The 19,188-nt window shown below is 36.8% G+C and overlaps 1 protein-coding gene across 2 annotated transcripts in view; it reads right to left on the bottom strand.

Annotated features, from left to right (window-relative positions):
* LOC122842596 (gamma-aminobutyric acid receptor subunit pi) overlaps positions 1 to 19,188 on the bottom strand; it is a 59,205-nt gene that overhangs the window by 6,050 nt on the left and 33,967 nt on the right. The window contains exons 1-7 of one of the 2 annotated variants that reach the window (XM_044136622.1): positions 16,701 to 16,823; positions 12,908 to 13,020; positions 10,842 to 10,909; positions 9,261 to 9,478; positions 6,275 to 6,357; positions 1,661 to 1,798; positions 1,327 to 1,479 (exon numbers count right to left, since the gene is read on the bottom strand). In XM_044136622.1, coding sequence (XP_043992557.1) covers positions 1,327 to 1,479; positions 1,661 to 1,798; positions 6,275 to 6,357; positions 9,261 to 9,478; positions 10,842 to 10,909; positions 12,908 to 12,947 — 700 coding nt within the window. In that variant the 5' untranslated portion in view covers positions 12,948 to 13,020; positions 16,701 to 16,823. Of the gene's footprint in view, positions 1 to 1,326; positions 1,480 to 1,660; positions 1,799 to 6,274; positions 6,358 to 9,260; positions 9,479 to 10,841; positions 10,910 to 12,907; positions 13,021 to 16,700; positions 16,824 to 19,188 lie in introns of those variants that run through there. The other variant, XM_044136620.1, reaches the window with a different exon arrangement.

Here is a 19,188-nt window from a genome sequence, read left to right as displayed (position 1 = left end):
TATTACCTTATAGATTTATTCTTAAAGCAACGAGTATAGATTTTTTAAGGAAGATGTCTACACAATGTTTTTCTCTGGTTTGCTCTAGACTTTGAGTTTCATGAAAAAAAACCCTGGAAAGATGCAATCTACTGGTGTGTGGTTTCTCTTTTTAAAATATGCAATAAATTTAACACGGTCAATGTAAAAGTTTCAGTCAAATGTAAGAAAAAAAAAGCCTAGGGCTAAATCTGGTACGTTGGAGTTTTATGCACTTAATGTTCCTGAATAAGTAAACTCAAATTCATTTATAAAAGTTTAATTTTAAAATTTGAATTATCTATTTATACTGATGAAATGTTTATGTGGCAATAGTGATGACATCTGCAAAATTCATCTGGTGTTTAGCAGAATTTCAGCATAGCAGATTTCATATAGTGTCTAGTCAACACTCAATCATGAAAGAATTATGGTAATTATAGCTTAATTTTCTAAACTCTGCAATTTGGACAAAGGGTTAAAGAAAATTAAGGTGGTCAGTGGATGAAACATTAAATATATAATTTAGCTCATTATAGCAAACAAGCAAGATGGATTAAAAACTGGTTTGATTGTGATGGCGCCATCCCACTTCCCCAACCTTCAGCTGTTCATCTGGATCATGTTCAATGACACCAACGAGAAAAAAACAACAAACTAAAAATAAATAAATAAACTTTATTTGTGTAAAGTTTATTTTTTTAAATGGCCATAAAATTCCAAAAAACGTGACTAGAGTAAATGAAATCGAATGAGATTCTCTAAAAAAAATAACACCAATGATTCAGAAGGAAAGAGGACCAAATACAGACATCATGAAAAACTGAACTGTCATGTGATCGATGATTAATATTCTGTCAGCTTTTAAAGGTTGGAATGAGTGCAGCCAGGTGAGTTTCAGGGTTGGAATGCTTAGTTCAAACAAAATCAATTCAGAGAGATTTTTTAGGTCAAACCTAAACCAAGATTTGACCTGACTGCATCTGAAATTCATTCATTCAGCCACTGTCTTTCACTCATTTAAGATGGGCTGTGAACTGTCTGAAGAGAGTACAGAGGAGCTACAATATCCAGAGTTAAAAAAAGTTGTATGTCTAGAATCATAGGCCACTTTAACTGCAATGTGATTCACAAACTCCTGAATTGTGGGGGTTCAAAGAAGTTCACATTTTTGGTCAGAAGTTAGTTTTTAATTAAAACAACAGTTCAAAATTTTGAGAATAAAGTTACTTTCCCCAGTGTTTTGGAAAAAATGACAGATATAGTAGAAAAATATTCTTTGATTCGCTATAGCAAACTGATAAATACCTATGCAAATTCGAGCTGGAACAGAGGATAAGGAAATCCAGAAGGACACCCACGACAGGACCACCAGCAAGCTTGAGGGGACATAAGTTTCCAGGATGAAATACAGAATGCTCCTTTTCAGCTCGAAGTGGAAAACCAGCCTCGGGTAATGGCCTTCAAGGGAAGAGAGAAAAATTAAGAAATAAGAATTAAAGAAAAAAATGTAGATGCCAATTTTCAGCACAGTTGAGTTTAGTAGAAGTGGCATAAACTTACCTAAATGGTATCATTCTAAATATTCAAAGATAAGGCACTTCTTTTGAGCCAAACTCAAATATTTAGTCTTCATTCTCACCTGTTTCATAGACAGCTTCTGAGACAGATGTGTAGTGGTCCTCTACGGTGTACTGAGCCAGTTGGAGGGTGTCTAAGCCACTGACAGACTCATTTCCTCGGGTCCAGTAAAACATGACGTCGTTGATGTTGTAGCCCCCTGAAAAAGAGCAGTGAGATGAAATCTTTCCTTTTACGTTTGTTTGTATAGAATGTAGTCAGACCAAGTTTTAATCCTTTGTTTTTATTCTTTGTTTTATGACGTTATTGTTCATCTCTTTGGCAACAATGTGTGACGTGTTTCTTAATTTTATTTATAGGGTATCTGTGTTGTTGCGTATGAGCTGGGATATTACATCATCGAATGTCTCTTTCCTTCCCTATCTGATGACTTGTTCCACAAATTTACATAAATAAAGAATAAATAAATAAATAAATATGCTAGTTTGCATTTTGTAATATGGAAGAATGTGTTTATATCCACCTAAATAACTGGAGTTCCTTTTGAAATGTGGAACAAACCCATAAACACGCACACGAGTGTTAAATCAGTGCTACAGCTGTGGATTTTATAGCAACAGAATAACTGATGTTTCCTTTGCTAAAGCCTGAGGTGGCAATGAGAGAAACAGCAGGGAATGTTAATGGCTAATAGCTGTGCAATGTTCTGATCTTATTAAGACTCGGTTGTTTAGGAATGGAGCTTCACAGTGGGGGCCTGGTAAACTGGGCATAATGCTAAATATCTGCAACAAGAAGGACGTTCGAGCGAAGAAAAATGAATTGCTGAAACAGCAAACCTCAATTTAACATTTAAAAATGAGTCTATAAAAGTTCTAAACATACTTAATTGGTGCTTAAACGTTTTCATTTGTTGCAGAGTTTCATGCAAGTGATCAAGCCATTTTGTCACATTACAACCGGATTTATTGGAAGCTATGTAACAGAACAACGCTAAGTGTGAAGTGGAAAGAAGAAGATACGTGATTTTAAAAACCTTTAAAGCAACATCATATCTTACATTAGCAGCTGGTCAGGTGGAAGTTTATATTTCAATAAACCTAAATATGCAGCCAGGACAACACTGGAAGGATGTAGATGAAAGGTTATTCATGTTTCAGAATGTCCTAGCCAAAGTTCAGACCAAAATGTGACTTAAAGTGCTGTGCAAATTATTGCAACACTCTGACTCAGTTTAATCTTTTTTGTAAAGACAAGTAGGAAAAATGTTTAGTCTCTAGAAATGCAAAGAAGAGAAATATCCCTTAGTTTGGTTCTGCAAGCACTGAATCATGGGGTATAGAATACACATGCATGCCACACTTTTCAGATGTATTGTTTTTAGTTCTTTAAAAATAATGTGCACTTTTTCTTCTACTTTACAATTGTGAATTACATTGTGATGATTTCTTTCCTGAAATTTAAATAACATACAAGCACTGCAGTTTGTGGTTGTAATGTGACAGAGTGTGAAAACTTTCAAAGGTATTCGTATGCAAGGGACTGTACTTCTGTTCCTTCAAAGAAGATAGCAACAGAGTGCAACAAGATCCTGGTGAGGAGCATCACTCTTACCTCGTAGCATAACACAAACAGACAAAGCATGCATATAACACAGCGCCCTGGAGAACTGAGATAACCCAATTAATTATTGTTCAAAGGAGGCCTGAAAAAAATCAGATGATCAAAGAGAACACAGTCATGTGTGAAAGAGTTTACTGTAGCAGCATATAAGTCTAATATTGTAAGGTTATAGGAATCATCATATGGTTGATTTTCAGTTCTAAAAGCCAGACCTGCTTATTTTAATGAGGTTAAAAGTCTCAGATGCATTTTCCAAATGTATCTGCAGAGGGCGTAAGAGAACAAGAACTGTAGTTTGAAGCCCTGTAATCTCCTGTCAGAAATTCTGCTTCATTTCTCACCATTCACCCTGTGCTAACCCATGTAAAAAGATGAAGCTGAAGCCAGTTGGTCTGTTAATAAACTTGGTTCCTCAGTATTTCAAGTGTTGCTAGAGTCTTCACCTCACTTAACCCAAAGTCATGGATTGATGACATTAACCCTGATAAGCAGTGAAATGTGGGATATGGTTGACTTTGATGCCTTCAACAAATCACAGTTTTGTCTCTCACCATGATTCTCAAAGGAAGAACTGATCAGTTTTTGACCTGCAGCATTGGCACGACACAGGAAGTTAAACGTTGGCATGGAAAAGTCGACCCCTCAGTTCCACATTCTAACAAAAGATTTTGCAAAAGGTGCCATCCAGCACCGACATTTTCTTTCAAGCACTACAAAAGAATGGCACTTTTTTTTATGTCTGTTGCTGCCAAGAAGCACTAAATATTTTACTGCATCCTAATTTAAACACCCCACACACTCCCACAACAGCTCTGCCTTTAAAGCCTCCTCCTGCGCACAGGATCCAATTCTGGCACGGCTTTAAAAGAAATAAATCCTTGGATATACATTTTCATAAAGAGACACCGGGACAGCTAGAGGAGGACAGGATATGATACAGAAAAGAAACTGAACATCAGGAAGGGATAGAAACAGAATTGAGAGGAGGGAGGAAAAGATAAGAAAGAGATATTTAGCCAAGAATTATTGAGGGTCCAGAGGAAAAACCCTCACCTCTCAGTTACCTGACTTCATCCTTTAAATGTCTTTCTGTCAGCTAAGTGGCACTGGAGCTTGAGGTAAATGTTTTGTGTGGAGCTTAGGTTTTGGTTGGCTTCTGGCAGGGATCAGACTGAGCCTAGCCTGGCTGGCTGGCATTTTACAAAAAAAAAAAAAAAAAAAACTAAAGCAAGCTGGGAATAGAAAGTGGAGGAAGATGTATAACATATTATATCCACCATGTCACCAAAGAATACTCCTTCTTTCAATCATAATAACTTTTTTATTTCCGGTACTCTTTACTTTACTTCATGACCCCACATAAAAAAAACCCATATCTAATATATGTCACAAATATAATTAGACCAAACTGTTCCTGTTATAAATCAGTTAGGCTAATAGATTTGATTTATTTTTTTTTGGGGGGGGGTAAATGCTAGAATAATAAGAGGAAGATTTTTTTTTATTATTTTACCAACTATGTTTGCACACCTGAAAAATAATGAACTAACTTGCTAGTAATTTTTCAGCAAGATTTAAAAGCTTGTTTTAAGTACATGAATAATTCCTTAACATTGAAAAAAGTGCCAGTTCCACAGGCAGATTATTTCACTCCTAAAAAGACATTTAGAACTGATAATTTTTCATCAATGTTAAGAAATTATTGACTTAAACAAAGCTTCTATATCTTGCTTAAAAGCTGCTAGTAAGTCAGTTTTGTTTTATTTCTCATATATTAAGGTAATTGAATTGCAAACCAGACCAAAAACACTTGGTAAGAATTTTTGTTTTAGCAGAATAAAACTTTCTTCAAATTCAGATGTTTACAGATATTTCACAAATATGAGGTAGAATTACTTTTTGAACTGTATGAGTTGGATCATAGGTTGCATGATGGTGAACCCAAAGAAAATAATTTATGCCTGAGCACAATGGCAAACTTTAATCCAGCTTCTTGTGTTGCTTCTGAAGTAATGGCTTCTTCCACTCAGAGTGGCTTTTCAGACCGTTTTGGTTCAGGATACATTTCACTGTAGATAACAATACCCTCACTAACCAAAGATAGCAACACGTATTTTGCTTCTGTTCTGGTGTTAGTATGCTTATTCCACATCAAAACATGAAAGAAAGTGTATTCAGAGACGAATACACAACTTTCTGGCCCTCATGCAAAATGCATAAATTAAAAATTATGCATATTTCAATTTATGCACACCAGCCCCACAGCACCATGCTATGCTTGGTGCTGAGACGAAGCAGCTCTACACTGAGCTCCCTCTTCGCCTTATCTCTAAGGCGGAGGATGGGGAAGCACTGTATGATATGTGGGGCTATCAGTACAGAGGCGAGCTGAATACAGAAATGCATCCCATACTTTTAGAAGTTTCAAAACTGTGTCTACTGATCGTTCCACTTACGGAGGATTATGTTGTTCTTTGTTTGGTCTGTCACAGAAAGCCTGAGTGAAGTACATTGAGGTTTGTGTTTGAAACAGGACAAAATGTGAGAACACACTCCTCTGCAAGGCAGTGAGGGTGTGGCTGGACAGACGCTGTTTGTGCTTTATCCGTGTTAAAGTAATATAAAAGCTTTACACTCTGTCAAAGTTTAAAGGGCTCCTAAAGCTTCACAAAAAGTGTGCAGCTTGTACTTTTCCTACTCAGCAACTCTTTACTAACAAAGTAGATCATTTTCAAGCACAACCCTCTGACTTTGTGTTTGTTTTGGTTTTTAAGTCGGAGTCAGTTGTTCCAGTGCCAAACACACAGATTTTTCATTTTTACCTAAAATGTCCCAGTTTCTGATGCACTGTGAGTTTTTTTTTGTTGGTTTTTTGCAGACACACGGGCAAAAACTGCACTTGCTTTAGCAAGCGATGTAGAAGATGAGAGAAAGTGATGCGTTTGATGCCTCGTTTTGATCACATTCACTTGAAATCACACCCACCAACTTTCTGCCCCTGCTTCAAGAAGCATGGCTCAGATTTTCTTAACAAAGAGTGAAGTGTCCTTACAGCTCTCTAGTTGTAACGTGCAGGTCTGCTTGTCCATGGGGTACTTCGTCAGATCCATGTTACATGCCACAGTAGTGGTGATCCTGAAGAAACGAGAATAAAGTTGGTTTTCCTTATTAGAATCCATATTTACATTTAACTTTAATGGGATGATAGTAGGTGTCACTAATCAGTGACAAATTCATCAAAGGCTCTCATTCTTACCACCGAACATGAGAAATGAATCCCATGGCATGTTGGCAAAATGTATAAAATTCAAAGCAAAATGTAATTTTGCAAAAATATTAATGAAAAAAAAAAAAATACAGAAGCACCAAATTGATCCTAATTATATAGCAGTAACAAGCAGATCACATTAGTCATATCAGCCACATTAGGCATTCCTCAGGCATTTATCAATATGTTACCACAGAGATGTTATACAGCTAATTAGATCTGTACTTATTAGGCGTGGAGAGGCACTGCGATGGATGACATAATGCAGCCATGATGCATCATTTCTGGAGGCCTTCATTTTTCATCTTTCTTTCAGAAATAACTGCACGGGGCATTTATCAATATGTTACCACAGAGATGTTATACAGCTAATTAGATCTGTACTTATTAGGCGTGGAGAGGCACTGCGATGGATGACATAATGCAGCCATGATGCATCATTTCTGGAGGCCTTCATTTTTCATCTTTTCTTTCAGAAATAACTGCATTCAGAGTCACACAGTGGTGAAACTAGAATACCAATATTTTATTAAATCATCTTACACAGAAAATTAAAAAAATTCCCCCTTTCATAGCACAAATATTCAGTGGTGAAACTAGAATACCAAGTTAGATATAATTGTCTTTTTAGAAACTCACTACTGCCACACCCTACAACAATCCACCTGGTTTAAAGGTATATTTTTTTCATTTGGCCAAGATGTTCAGCAACTCTTAATTGGTAAAAAAGAAATTATTGAGAAAAACTGAAAGAGAGGCAAATGATGTCAGACTAAATATTCTTATAATGGGAAAGACAAGAAGATATTAATAGAGTTGTTACTCGACCAAGCATTTTACAACAACGGGCGATGGTCTTTATATAACAATACATTATCAATATATTCCTAAGTTCTTAACACCCATCATCTTGATTTAAAGCAACTTTTTATTCTGATAATTTTTCCACATATTAGATTGTAATATGAAATCTAATAAGCATATTAGATTTTGTTCAGAGCAAAATTCTGTTACTGCAATGAAGGACTGACCAGTCAATAGGATTGGTCAGAGAAAACTCCAGTGATTTAAAGGAAACTTTCTGCTATTCCCACTGCAAATCTGTTCTTCACTTTGACTTTCATCATCCATGTCCCATCGTAAGATTTTATTGTGATGAAAGTTGGTTACCTTTAACTGGATGTTTATCAGTATTTTACCACAATATGTAAAAGGACATATATGATCTAAAAAAAGGGGTCCAGCGCCTTGTTAAAATCCTTCACTATTAACTGCTGGGAGTTTCACTACAATCACTCTGACATTTGTAGCTCTTTCCCTCCTGGCCAGCAGTGAAACACTTAGCACAGCTGTCCTCTTTTCCTTTTTCCTCCAGCATCACACATTTCTCACCTCGCTCTGTCCCCTTTCACAGCTTGTATCCCCAGAGGTTGCCAGGCTTCTCCTGACTTCCTTTTCTTTCTTTTTTATTATTTTTTTTGCTTGTTTTATTTTTGCTGGTCCTGCTGAGCTCCTTTTCCCTCAACACTCCCTGTGTCACACTGAGGTGCAGCGAGAGCACGGTTTCCTGTGTAAAAGCAATGGCCCATGAAGTCAGAGCCAACCAGATGGAGACGAATATCGATCAGGTTTCAAATGGAGTCATCTAGTCCTCAGTGCACACGGGTCGTAAGAATGAAAACACTGATCAAAACTTTGAAGGAAAAAGTTCACATTTTCTGATTTTGAAGATAAGGTTTGATGCACACAGGGACAATGTTGAGACACCTGGGTAAATCATTCAAACACACACACACACACACATTCACCACATTTTTTTGTTTTCTGTGTATTTATAACATGTATGACTAAGTCAAAACTGAAGTCAGAACTGTTGGATTTCATTGATAATTTCTATATCTGCAGTGTTGGGAAATAGAAAGTACATCCCTTTATGATTCCCATGGTTTAAGTATCAGAGCGTGACAAATATTATCTTTTTAACAAAGTTCTAATGTAAATCTAACCTCCAGCACCTAAATATTCACTACATGTTTAGAGTATAATTCTAAATTAAACAAAGACAAAAGGAAAAAGCTTCTTGTGAAACTAAGTAGATCTTTTCAGGAAGACACAGGAAGAAAAGTAAAATGCTCTTATTGGATTAAAACTGAACTGCACAGCAATTCCTAAAATAAAGATTGTACTTATCTTTCAATCAATAGCTGTCTCCTAGTCCCTTTGTGCTTATAGTCACTAATCAAAGTGTAAAATTCTTGGTGTTTTTTTACACCTAAAGTTGAACTCAAATAATCTGATTGCTTTCTTAGCATTTCTTGATACATAAGACTCTAGAATTAGAAACATGGTGTTATTTCTTTCTCCAATAGTGTAATTCAGAACATCATGAATGTAGTGTTGACACTCACACATAAAATAGAACTGGAAAATGTACAACACGCATACTTGGCTGAGAATATTTAATTAAAATGGCAAAAACTGCCAAAGGCTTGTCATTCATACAACACAATATCTGCGCTACACATCCAAACTGGACTTGGTGATGTTCACACTATCCACACATCCAGAGCTTCTGGACTCAGGCAATCCAATAGTCGAGTAATAGCCTGATATAACTCCCAGTGTTGCAATCACATTATCTCAAATTCAGCCCACGCTTCCTCCCTCAGCCTGTTTCTTGGCCTACTTTTCTATTATCTGCTGGAGCAGAAGAAGAAGAAGAAGATACGAAACAAAACAAATGACCAACAGTGCTTCTCTGTTAGCTCACCTCAGAGCATAAAGGACGGTCCCATTGGGGAAGATACGGATCAGTCTGTTCTCCACCGTGATATCATGCAGGAAGGATTTTTTGGAGTCAACAATAAAAGTGTCTGGCACCCAGAGAAGCTCCACAAGGCGGCCGTCGAGGCTCAGGCTCTTGTTGCCCTCAAACACCAAGCGCTCATCCGTCCAGCGCTGGCGGAGAAATATGGTGGCCGTGTAGTCCTGAAAGAATTGGGAGAACAAGTTCATCAGACACTTTTAACAGGCATGTTAATAACAGGCTGGCAGTCATATTGGCTGCTTCATTTGTGTGGATGAAATCGGTTCCTGGAGGTCCTCTGTGCCTGGGGCCACAATTATCCACAGCATGGCCTCAAATCAGCAGGTCTGCTCAGGTTTTTAAAAAACAAGACCAACTTTCTGTGCAAAACACTGACTGAGTGCCAAACATAATTACTTCATACAACTAAAGTAAAGGATGCAATATTTCCTTTTACTTTTTTATTTAACAGATGGAAATCTGAAAATTGTAGTTCTCCTATCTGTTCAGCCCCACTTATCGCATCTTTGGTCAATTTATTTTTTTCTTGCAAAATAATTCAATATCAGTTTGGGTCTTAGAACAACCATATTCAGATCATGTAACATATTTTCAATACAATGTAAGTCTGAACATTCAGATCATGTAACATATTTTCAATACAATGTAAGTCTGAACTTAGACTGGGTAATTTTAACACATGAATATACGCTTTGACGTAAACTATTACACTGTAGCTCTGGGTTTATGTTTAGCGTTGCTTGTTGGAAGGTAGTCTTCAGTTATATTCTCTGTTGTCCACAGAGACAACATGTTTCTATGAGGTTTTCTTTATCACCACTCATATAATTTTGCATGTCTAAACAGAGTGTTATTTGAACAGTGCATTTTATTCCACACCTTAGCTGTGTCCCCTACATGGCTTGCAGAAAAAAAAAAATAAATAAAAAAAATAAAAACTGAAAATAGGACTTTCACAGCTTTCTTTTAACAAATTTTTTCTTGCTAGTCTTCCATAAATCCCAGATTAGGCGAGTGCTCAAGTGACAGTTGTACTGTCAAGAGATTATTCCACCCGAGCTGTAAAAGCCTCTAGCTCCTATAGAGTCACCATGGAACTATTTCATTTTACCTTAACTATTAATGTGTCATGTAATTAAACTATTCACAACAGATATTTTTCTAATTCCATCCATCCATTTATAAATTTGTAAAAGTGTCGTAGTGGTCCCCTTAATTAGACTCAGTATAGCTGCAGGAATTGTCTGTGCAATGCTTGATTTTTGCATAAATGTCATTGTAATAGTTGGTTTGAATGCAAAAATGTGTATTGAAATCCAAAATGCATAACTAGCTAAAAACTACTGAAGTCTTAAATCTAAAAAGAGCCAGCAGTGTGGATTCACAGGTTTGTTAGTTCATGGCAGTTAATTTAATTTACAACACAGTGAAACAACACAAAGCAATAATGTCCACAACAATCCATCAAACGTTTGCATGTGATACCAAATAACTAATGTATTCATTACAGAGTGAGTATCTTACCATGTTAATCTCAGAAATGGTGTCAATGCTAGCGATGTCCAAACTCATGCCCACCGTCACAGGACCATCTTAAAAACAAAAGGAAAACTATGGCTACACATTTAGACAACATTGACATTAATGCTTGGACGGGTTTGCAAGTGTTTTTGTCAAATGTGTTTGGATGATAGTGGCAAATTATTATGGCCTTCAAAGAGAAGGCCATGAAACATACCTAAAAAAATAATATTCCAAATTAAGCCTTTAAGTCTGAAGTTTCAAAATAGACCACTATTCCAAAAAGGTTGGTTTATTTAGACTTAGAAGCTATTTGCAAACATGTCTTTTTTCTATCTGTGATGTCAACTATCAATGAAAATGTTAATTTTTAAAGCACAATTAGAGGAAAGCTTGCTTCTTGATTAAATAATACTTTCATTATCACAATGTAGATTATTTGTATTTGAATTCACAGGAAATGCAGTGTCGGCCAATATGCTGCAGAGCTTTTATCTTGATAGGTGAAAAGTGATGCAGTGTATTTTTATAAGGGCTAAACATAATAATAAAATAGAAAAACATACAGGGAATCTCATTATTCCTTTGGAAGTTCACACTCATTTTTACTTCAGATTTGTTTTTCCTGATGATATGTTTGTAAAATTTAATTTCACTAATTAACAAAATAATTTGAGATTTAGTCAATGCCTAAGAGCTAACTTATAGTCTAATGACAAAAAAATCTATGCTAAGAAATAATAGTTATTTAACAAAATCCCCAATAATTTAAAAATAAATCTAGTTTAAGCATTTTTAAAATGTGTGCTTTTTTTTTGGTTTGATTAGTTTTAATCAAACAAAACCACAATTTAACAATAGTATCATTCCACCATTGTTTTAATCAACAATGGTGGAAGTTCCACCTACTTCCACCATTGCATTGGTGGAAGTTAACAATAAACTGTCAATGGTTCATCGCTAGATCTTTTAGCTGATGAGTCAAATCAATATAGAGACGGTTCAGTGGATATAAAATGTACTTATTGCCAAGGTTCTCTAAGTCCACAGAAAACTTGCTTTGTGAGTTGACGAGAAGAGAGTACCCAGAACTCTGGATGATTGTGCCAAACATAAGGGTCAAAGACTTTGCTCCTTTTACGCTCCAACCTTATTGAGCCAACATTGTGAAATGCTGTAGAAAAGGCCTAAGTGCTGCCTTATTGGCTGAAGAGGGTTGTGCATGTTATTAATGTGGGGCTGCCAGAAATTACACTGAACAAATGAACTAAAATTAAAGGTTGGGATTATCTAAAGTTTTAAGTGTCTGACAAGGCTTTTTAAATAAATAACACATTTATTTTGAAAGGGCAGTATTGTGTTTTCTAGAGACATTTTATAGCGCAATCAAGTAGCTATCTTAACTTCAGTCGTGAAAATGCTACATATATCAAATATGACTTAAAATAGGACTGTAATTTAACACCTTGAAATTATAGGAAGCTCCTGCTCTTTCTGAATCTTTGGCTTGAGGAAGTCATCACAACATTGCTCCTCTGTTAACCCTTTAACACGGGTTAAAGGGTTAACCCCTGTATGAGAAGTAACTCATACAATAAGCCCAGTAGATGTTCATTTCCAACAGATGTTTGCTAATTGCTGCTGGCTAGTCTGAAGGAAAAAAGGAAGTCCCATTGGCTGCCACAAGAGATTAAAGGATTTCTCAAACATGCACGAAAAGACCAAGGCAACATTCCAGGTATGATTTTGGTGAGGGAATAATATTATAACATGACGCAAAACTCAAAAAAGACAATTTTACATGATACTGCCCCTTTAAATCATTTCACACATTTTTATCTGCAAAGCCAGTACCTTTCTCTGCGTGTCTCAATTTTAATGCATTCTCTTTTCTTTACACCTGGATTTCAAAGAATTCAATTACATTTGAGTGTATGAATGGAGGCATGAAATATTCAGCAAGGACATGCAAGCACAATTCTACAATTTGAACTCCTCCCATTCTCCATTACACCATCCTCTGACTGTTTTGTCATTTTCACATCTGCATGTCTGTGCTGTTTCCTTACCGTCAAAGAAAGGCCTGAGATACTTGTTGTATCCTTTCATCAGCTTCTGAATGGTAGGAGGCAGAATCTCTCCTTCCTTCACTTCTGCGTTGAGCAGCGAGTTTTCTAACAACCTGAGAACAAAGACAGAGACAGAGAAAGGCTGAAATAAACGACAGCTCTCACTTCTCCTCCTCTCTGCAGGTGGATTCTTCTTTGACGAATCCGTAGGGTGTCGACTGAGTTCCACTGCCAGACTTAAAGGGCTGCTGCGCTGCAGATTAAAATGGCATCACTGAAATTGAGGACATGCTAAGAATAAAAAATAAATATCTTCAGGCAAATATAATTTAATATAAATTATTCCCTGGCCTTGGTCTGTTTTTGTCTTTTATATGGTTGCTTTCATGAGGTTTTTTTGTTCCACTTTCCTCCCTGAATGCTATCCTTAAAGGCACATTGAAGTGTAGGAAGATGATAATATTGCTTGCAATTTTAAGCAAGGGGAACGTCCCCAAGCATGTGTGTGTGTGTCCTTATATATATATGTTGGAGTGTAAATCACACCCTAAATACAGAGCTGCTCTGAAGAGAAAAAAACCCTGAGGCACGTGCCATGATGTAAGAGAAGCTGAAGCGAGACAGATCAGGCCATGTGCGCAAGCTGAAAAAACATTCATCTCCCCACACTGGCAGCAGTCCCCCATGTCACTTGTGAGCTGATGTAGTGGCGTATGAGAGGAGGAGAGCAAGCACAGAGCCTTAAAATGGGTACAATGTTTGGAGCTCTTTAATATCAACCCCGATGTGAGTCATGTGCATTTAGAGTGAATGTGCTTTAATGTATGAAAGCTTTACAAATTAATTGATGTAATTAAATCCCATAGGATTTCAACGGCTGTCATCCGTTGATGAGCCCCCTGTGATTGTTTGCTTTGCTTCTAAATGTGCATGTAAACTTTATCCACCATGACCCTGAAAGGAGAAGTACATACAAACATTGTCCGGATCGATGAATGAAGTTGCCATAAGAAAATGATTTGGCATTAAACCTCCAAAGAATTTATAGCCATATGTCAAAAACTTAGAGTAAAATTTTACTTAGATTCAAACTTTTATTTATATTAAGTGAAATACATATCAAGAAAACTTTATTTTCAAATTGGAAACGTTTTCTTACCAAAAGCTGAGACCATGCACTGTGCAGCCTCAAATCACGCCTTGTGTGATTTGAGGCTGCAGTGGAAGTTATTCTTCCACAGTAACTTCCCGTCACAGTGGAAAAGGCTCAACAGTCCTTCCAAGGTGCACCTGTGCTTTGCAGACTTTTTCCTTCCACTTAGCATTCCAGTACCATACTTGGATACAGCACTCTATTAGCAGCGGGGTTTTTTTTGTTATTCTTTGATGCAAAGCTTATTCTGATCGTTCTGAAATACAGTCTATATCCAAACATAAGGAGCAAAAATATTTCACACTTCTGCTGCCTTACTTCACTGCATCAGTTTAGATCTGTGTATTTTGTTAGTTTGTGGATGACCAGATAAAAATCCAGATACTTTTGTGCATTGTATTCACAAGTCTGTTTTAGGACACTGTGCATAGAAACAGAAGAAGACTTTACAAATTTCAGAGTAGAAATGTAAAGAAAAATCAACAAAGATCAGGCAGACAAAAAGATACTGATGTGAAAAGCTATACTGATTGTTAAATGTTCATTCTTTTTTGTGATCAGATATGGTTCCATGTGCAGGAATTGAAGCTCTTATTTTTATTAATGATATTTTAAAAATCAATACAATCATTAATACTGCATGTAAATATTGTTGCAATCATTTACAGCAAAAAGAATAATTCAGATAATGTTAAGACCAGAAATCAATAAAACAAAATCTATCTGCATTTTCAGCTGTACAGGTTAGCAAAAGAAACTGAACAATATTGTGCCAGTAAATGGCGGCCATTATCAGTAAAATGCCAATCGTCCTTCTGTGGACATCATGAGTGTTTTGTTACCCCTATTCCACATTCATTGGAGTCCTTTTTATCAATAGGTGCAAGTCTCTACAGTTAAAGCCCCACAATTTCAACGCAGCATCATTTACCTTATGTGTTGCAGTCTTATTACTAAACAGCACACAATAACTGCATTCATTCAGATGTTCCATTATGCTGATATTTATTGTTGCTTTCTGGTGCCAACAACCGAAATAAATGGCTAAATTACAAACGAAATTGCTGTGCAAACACATGTTAAAAAAGCTTATCCTTGTTACAATAATTCACAATTAATATTACAAAAAAGGAATTTGTGTTAATGATAAATAATGTGAACATTGCTTATCTCTTCCCAAACTCATATGCAATATTTAAAAATAAAAGAGGCATGATCAGAATCAATCTCTCATGCTTCTCATTCTCTCCTCTCCCGTATTTTGTTCAATAGAATATTTTTCTCTATTTTTGGTTGTTTTTTCCCCACTGTATTGTTATGTTTTGTCCCAATTGAAGCCTCCTGTGTCTCACTTTCTCTCTCCCCCTCTCTCTTTGTGTATATGCAGTCCTTTTCAGTCTGTCTGCCTGCCAAATTTGTCAGCCTTGTTCACCTGCCTGCTTGTTTTTCCACTTTTACTTTTGGGAGAATAGTTTTGTTTGCAGCTATTTATTCCAACCTGTTTTCTTTGACGTGTTTTCTTTCCTTTTTTCCAAACATAACTGCTTCTCTGTCCTTCTAAACTCTTATAAAACACACTTATGTAAAAAAAAAAAGGGGGGAAACATCCCATTTCTATCACTCTGAAAGACAACGGGAAGTTTTTATTTTTCTTGGGTATAGCTCCTTTACCTCCCTGTTTTTTTATTTTGTTTTTTGTTTTGTCCTGAACTGGACGCCCAAATCTTTAAACCCAGGCTGGAATTCATGGTTAAGAAAAAGCACAGGGAAAAAAACCAACAACTTTTTGCCAGAAAGCTCAACTTGTTTCACCTGACTGTGTCAAATCAGCTGAGATGGGGGGGTGCCTCCACCTTGACAGACTGATGCTATGCTGCATAAAGTCCCACTCACATGGCTGGCAGCCTGTTGTTTCAGTTGGCAGCTCTTTTGGATGGGGAAGCCGTGTTAGTAATGGTGCTGACTGCATTCTGCTTCTCGAAAAATCAGTCTGGGTCACCCTGTTTGACCCCCACGTCTCCCCACACAAATGCATGTGTGTGTTTGTAATAACAGACACGAAGGGGAAAAATGTAAATTAAATAAAGAGATCCACTAAAGAGATCCAAAACTATACAGATTTATAGTTTTTTTTATTTACATTAATTCATTATGAATCACATTTAAATAACGCAAACAGAATCATAATTGAGGGAGCTACCACATAAAACACTTTCTAATGGATGAAAAAACAAAGTTGTCAGATAATGGAATGCAGCTTCCTTTTTTTTAGCAGAATGTCTACAAAGATCTCACTTCTCCTATCACTCTGTCCATCTAAGTAAATCCCCAGACTCTAACCGTCGGCTGTCTAAACCTTCACCTGCAGAATGAGACTTGAGCTTTCCAACCTGCCAAACAGTTGCTAACCACTGAGCCCTGAAAATAAAAAAAGAAGCAGAAGGAACAGGGAAAGCAAAGCAGATTTCCAAAACACTCCAAGAATTCGTGATTTCTTCCAATACAAGCAACTAATCTGAGATTGTTTTGTCTGAGCAGCAACACAGATCGACTCAAACATAAAGTAATGATTTATATTCTCTCAAGCATGTGCACTCACAACAAATACCATTCATATTCATGTAGAGCAGGTTCCCTCACCCCTGATGGTGATGGGAGCACGCACTATGACACGATGCAGACCCACAACCTGCACACTGTGCTGCCTATCAAGAATAACAAGATGCCACTGTTCCACAGCCACTAGAGCCTCTGACTTTCTAAGGTTACATGCATCTAAATCAGGGGTGTCCAAAGTCAGTCCTCAAGGACCCCTGTCCTGCATATTTTAGTTTTCTCCTTGCTTCAACACACCTGGATCAAATGATGTCTCATTAGCAGGCCTCAGCAGAACACTGACATGTTGAGGAGGAAAAGACTAGAGCCAGGTACCAAAACAGACAGGATACCAGCCCTGGTGGTCAGACTCTGGACACACCTGATCTAAATAAATTTACTGGTTCGTTTTACAAAGACCAAATAATGTAGAGAAGCTCTTAGAAGAAATTAGGTGGATCCAGGTGCAGATACTGGACTTGGTGCGGTATCGCTGAATATGACAAAAGTGCCAAAAACAGTTTTCTGGCTATTAACATGCAATAGAATTTGTAAATTTTTTCCAAGAGGAAATCTAAAACATTTGGGAAAAAAAAGAAGGGTGGGAAGCTAAATACCTAGAAGGAATGCAACTTGGCACACTGCTAGCTTGCATTACTAACTAGCTATCAGCGTTAGCCAACCCAGGAGCACCATTTGTTTTTCTTGAAACGGTAGTGCAAAAAAAGTTTGGTACCATCTCTGTATTTTAATAATTGTCTGATTATACAAAGATAGTTGCATGCAGGCTGTTTTTTTTTTCAGAACTTCTTTTAAGTGAAAAACTATGTAGGTAGAAGATCATCGTGTTGGAGATTTGGATATCATTTTCTGTCCAAGTACCATTTATACATTGGCAGCATCTACATGGTGCAACTCAAAATAGGCATCATTCTCTTAATAAGCACAAAAAAATCATTTTAGTAAAACACAGTAATTAGATTTCCTTTACACAGCTGGAATAAAAATTATGAAGACATTTTCCTTAGAGTTAAGTATTTTTGACAGCGGGAGCTAGCATCAGTGTGGGCTCAACAGTTGGATGTCAAGAGGAGCATCAGTCTCATCACTCCAGTTGATTTCTTAGGGTTCATCTGCCATGACCTTGGAAGTTATAACATTATCACCATAAATGGATGTCTTTGTGAGAAAACAACAGCTTTAATATGATAATTGGCCAGTCACATACAATCGAGCTAGGTGGAGGAGGAAGTGAGAACAGGAAGCAGCGTTTATTCTGTCCTAGTTTGTCAGGATTAGTGACTAATAAGCCCTTTGGATACTCACTCACTTCCATTTTCTTTGTTGAATTTCTCTCTCTCATATCTCCCCTCTATTCCTTTTTCTATCTCACTGCTTAAATAATGCATAAATGTGTTATTTAAGTGAAAAGTGGTTCTAATTAACCAAGAAAAAAACCCTCAGCAATGCAGTGTCTACAAGAAAAATCACAAACATAAATTGGACAAAAAAAAATAATTTGCAATTATACATCATTTACATATAAAGTCTACTAATATGGTAGAGGTGTAAAGGTGCCACTCAATAATGGTTTTGATACATACATCGAGTTCTGGGTCCAGGTACATAAAAGTAGCAAGAGAGATCTCTAAATGCCAATTACTGGAGGCAGATCAAATGTACTAGAACTCGCCTCCGAATAACTGGAACTGCTCTTTAAAAACAAGCCCCTGCATTTAATTCTGACCGGTCATCCTGGTATTGATTTGGTAGGTAGTGCTCAAGACAGTGGCTCTATAGTGTTCAAATGCTCCTGCCAGTAAATATTCAACATTTCTTCCTCTCTTCTTTTACAAACTGGTTTCTGTGCCGTGAGTTTCTGCCTCTCCTTCCCCTCATCTGACTCTACTGCAGTAGAGTCTTGTGTGACGAACATTCATAAAGATTATTGTGATAGAGAACACCTCATGATGATTTTATGGAAAACTTAGACTTGTGAATCTTAGGTCGTTCTACAGCAATGTGCAAGTCGTCTTTGGCTCAGCTCTTTAAATCACTTTCTTTTGTCAGAAGTGTTGTGAGTAACACCTGGTGAAGGTTGGATTATGATGAAATTAAAATCGTTTCATCTCCAGATCATGGCCCAAATGGTGTTCACTGAAATTCATAAGTTGTGCAAAAGAGGCTTTACAACAATCCCATTGTATTCATTGTCATTTACTCATCTTGAGATCCTTTTTCTGTGGTACATTGTCCTTAAATTAATGATTAAACTATGTACCATCAACTAGCATGGTTTCACTTTACAAATACTGACACGTCTTGGCTCTCCATAACTTTTTGCACATAATGTTTTCATATGATCTATGTTTACTCCCTATAACTTTCACTATATTACACACAGCCTTACCTATGAACTAAATGCTGAGGTGTTCAATAGCTGTTTTCCTTGTACTGGTATTCCTTCAGTATCTGTCGACTTTTTAAGGGAGCAACATTGTGCAACATGAAATATGACCAATGGAAAGACAAA

This window comes from Gambusia affinis, linkage group LG13, assembly GCF_019740435.1.
Source record: "Gambusia affinis linkage group LG13, SWU_Gaff_1.0, whole genome shotgun sequence".
NCBI classification, from domain to species: Eukaryota; Metazoa; Chordata; class Actinopteri; order Cyprinodontiformes; family Poeciliidae; genus Gambusia; species Gambusia affinis.
The sequence above is the reverse complement of the archived record's forward strand: the minus strand, read 5'-3'. Positions and strand labels throughout refer to the sequence as shown.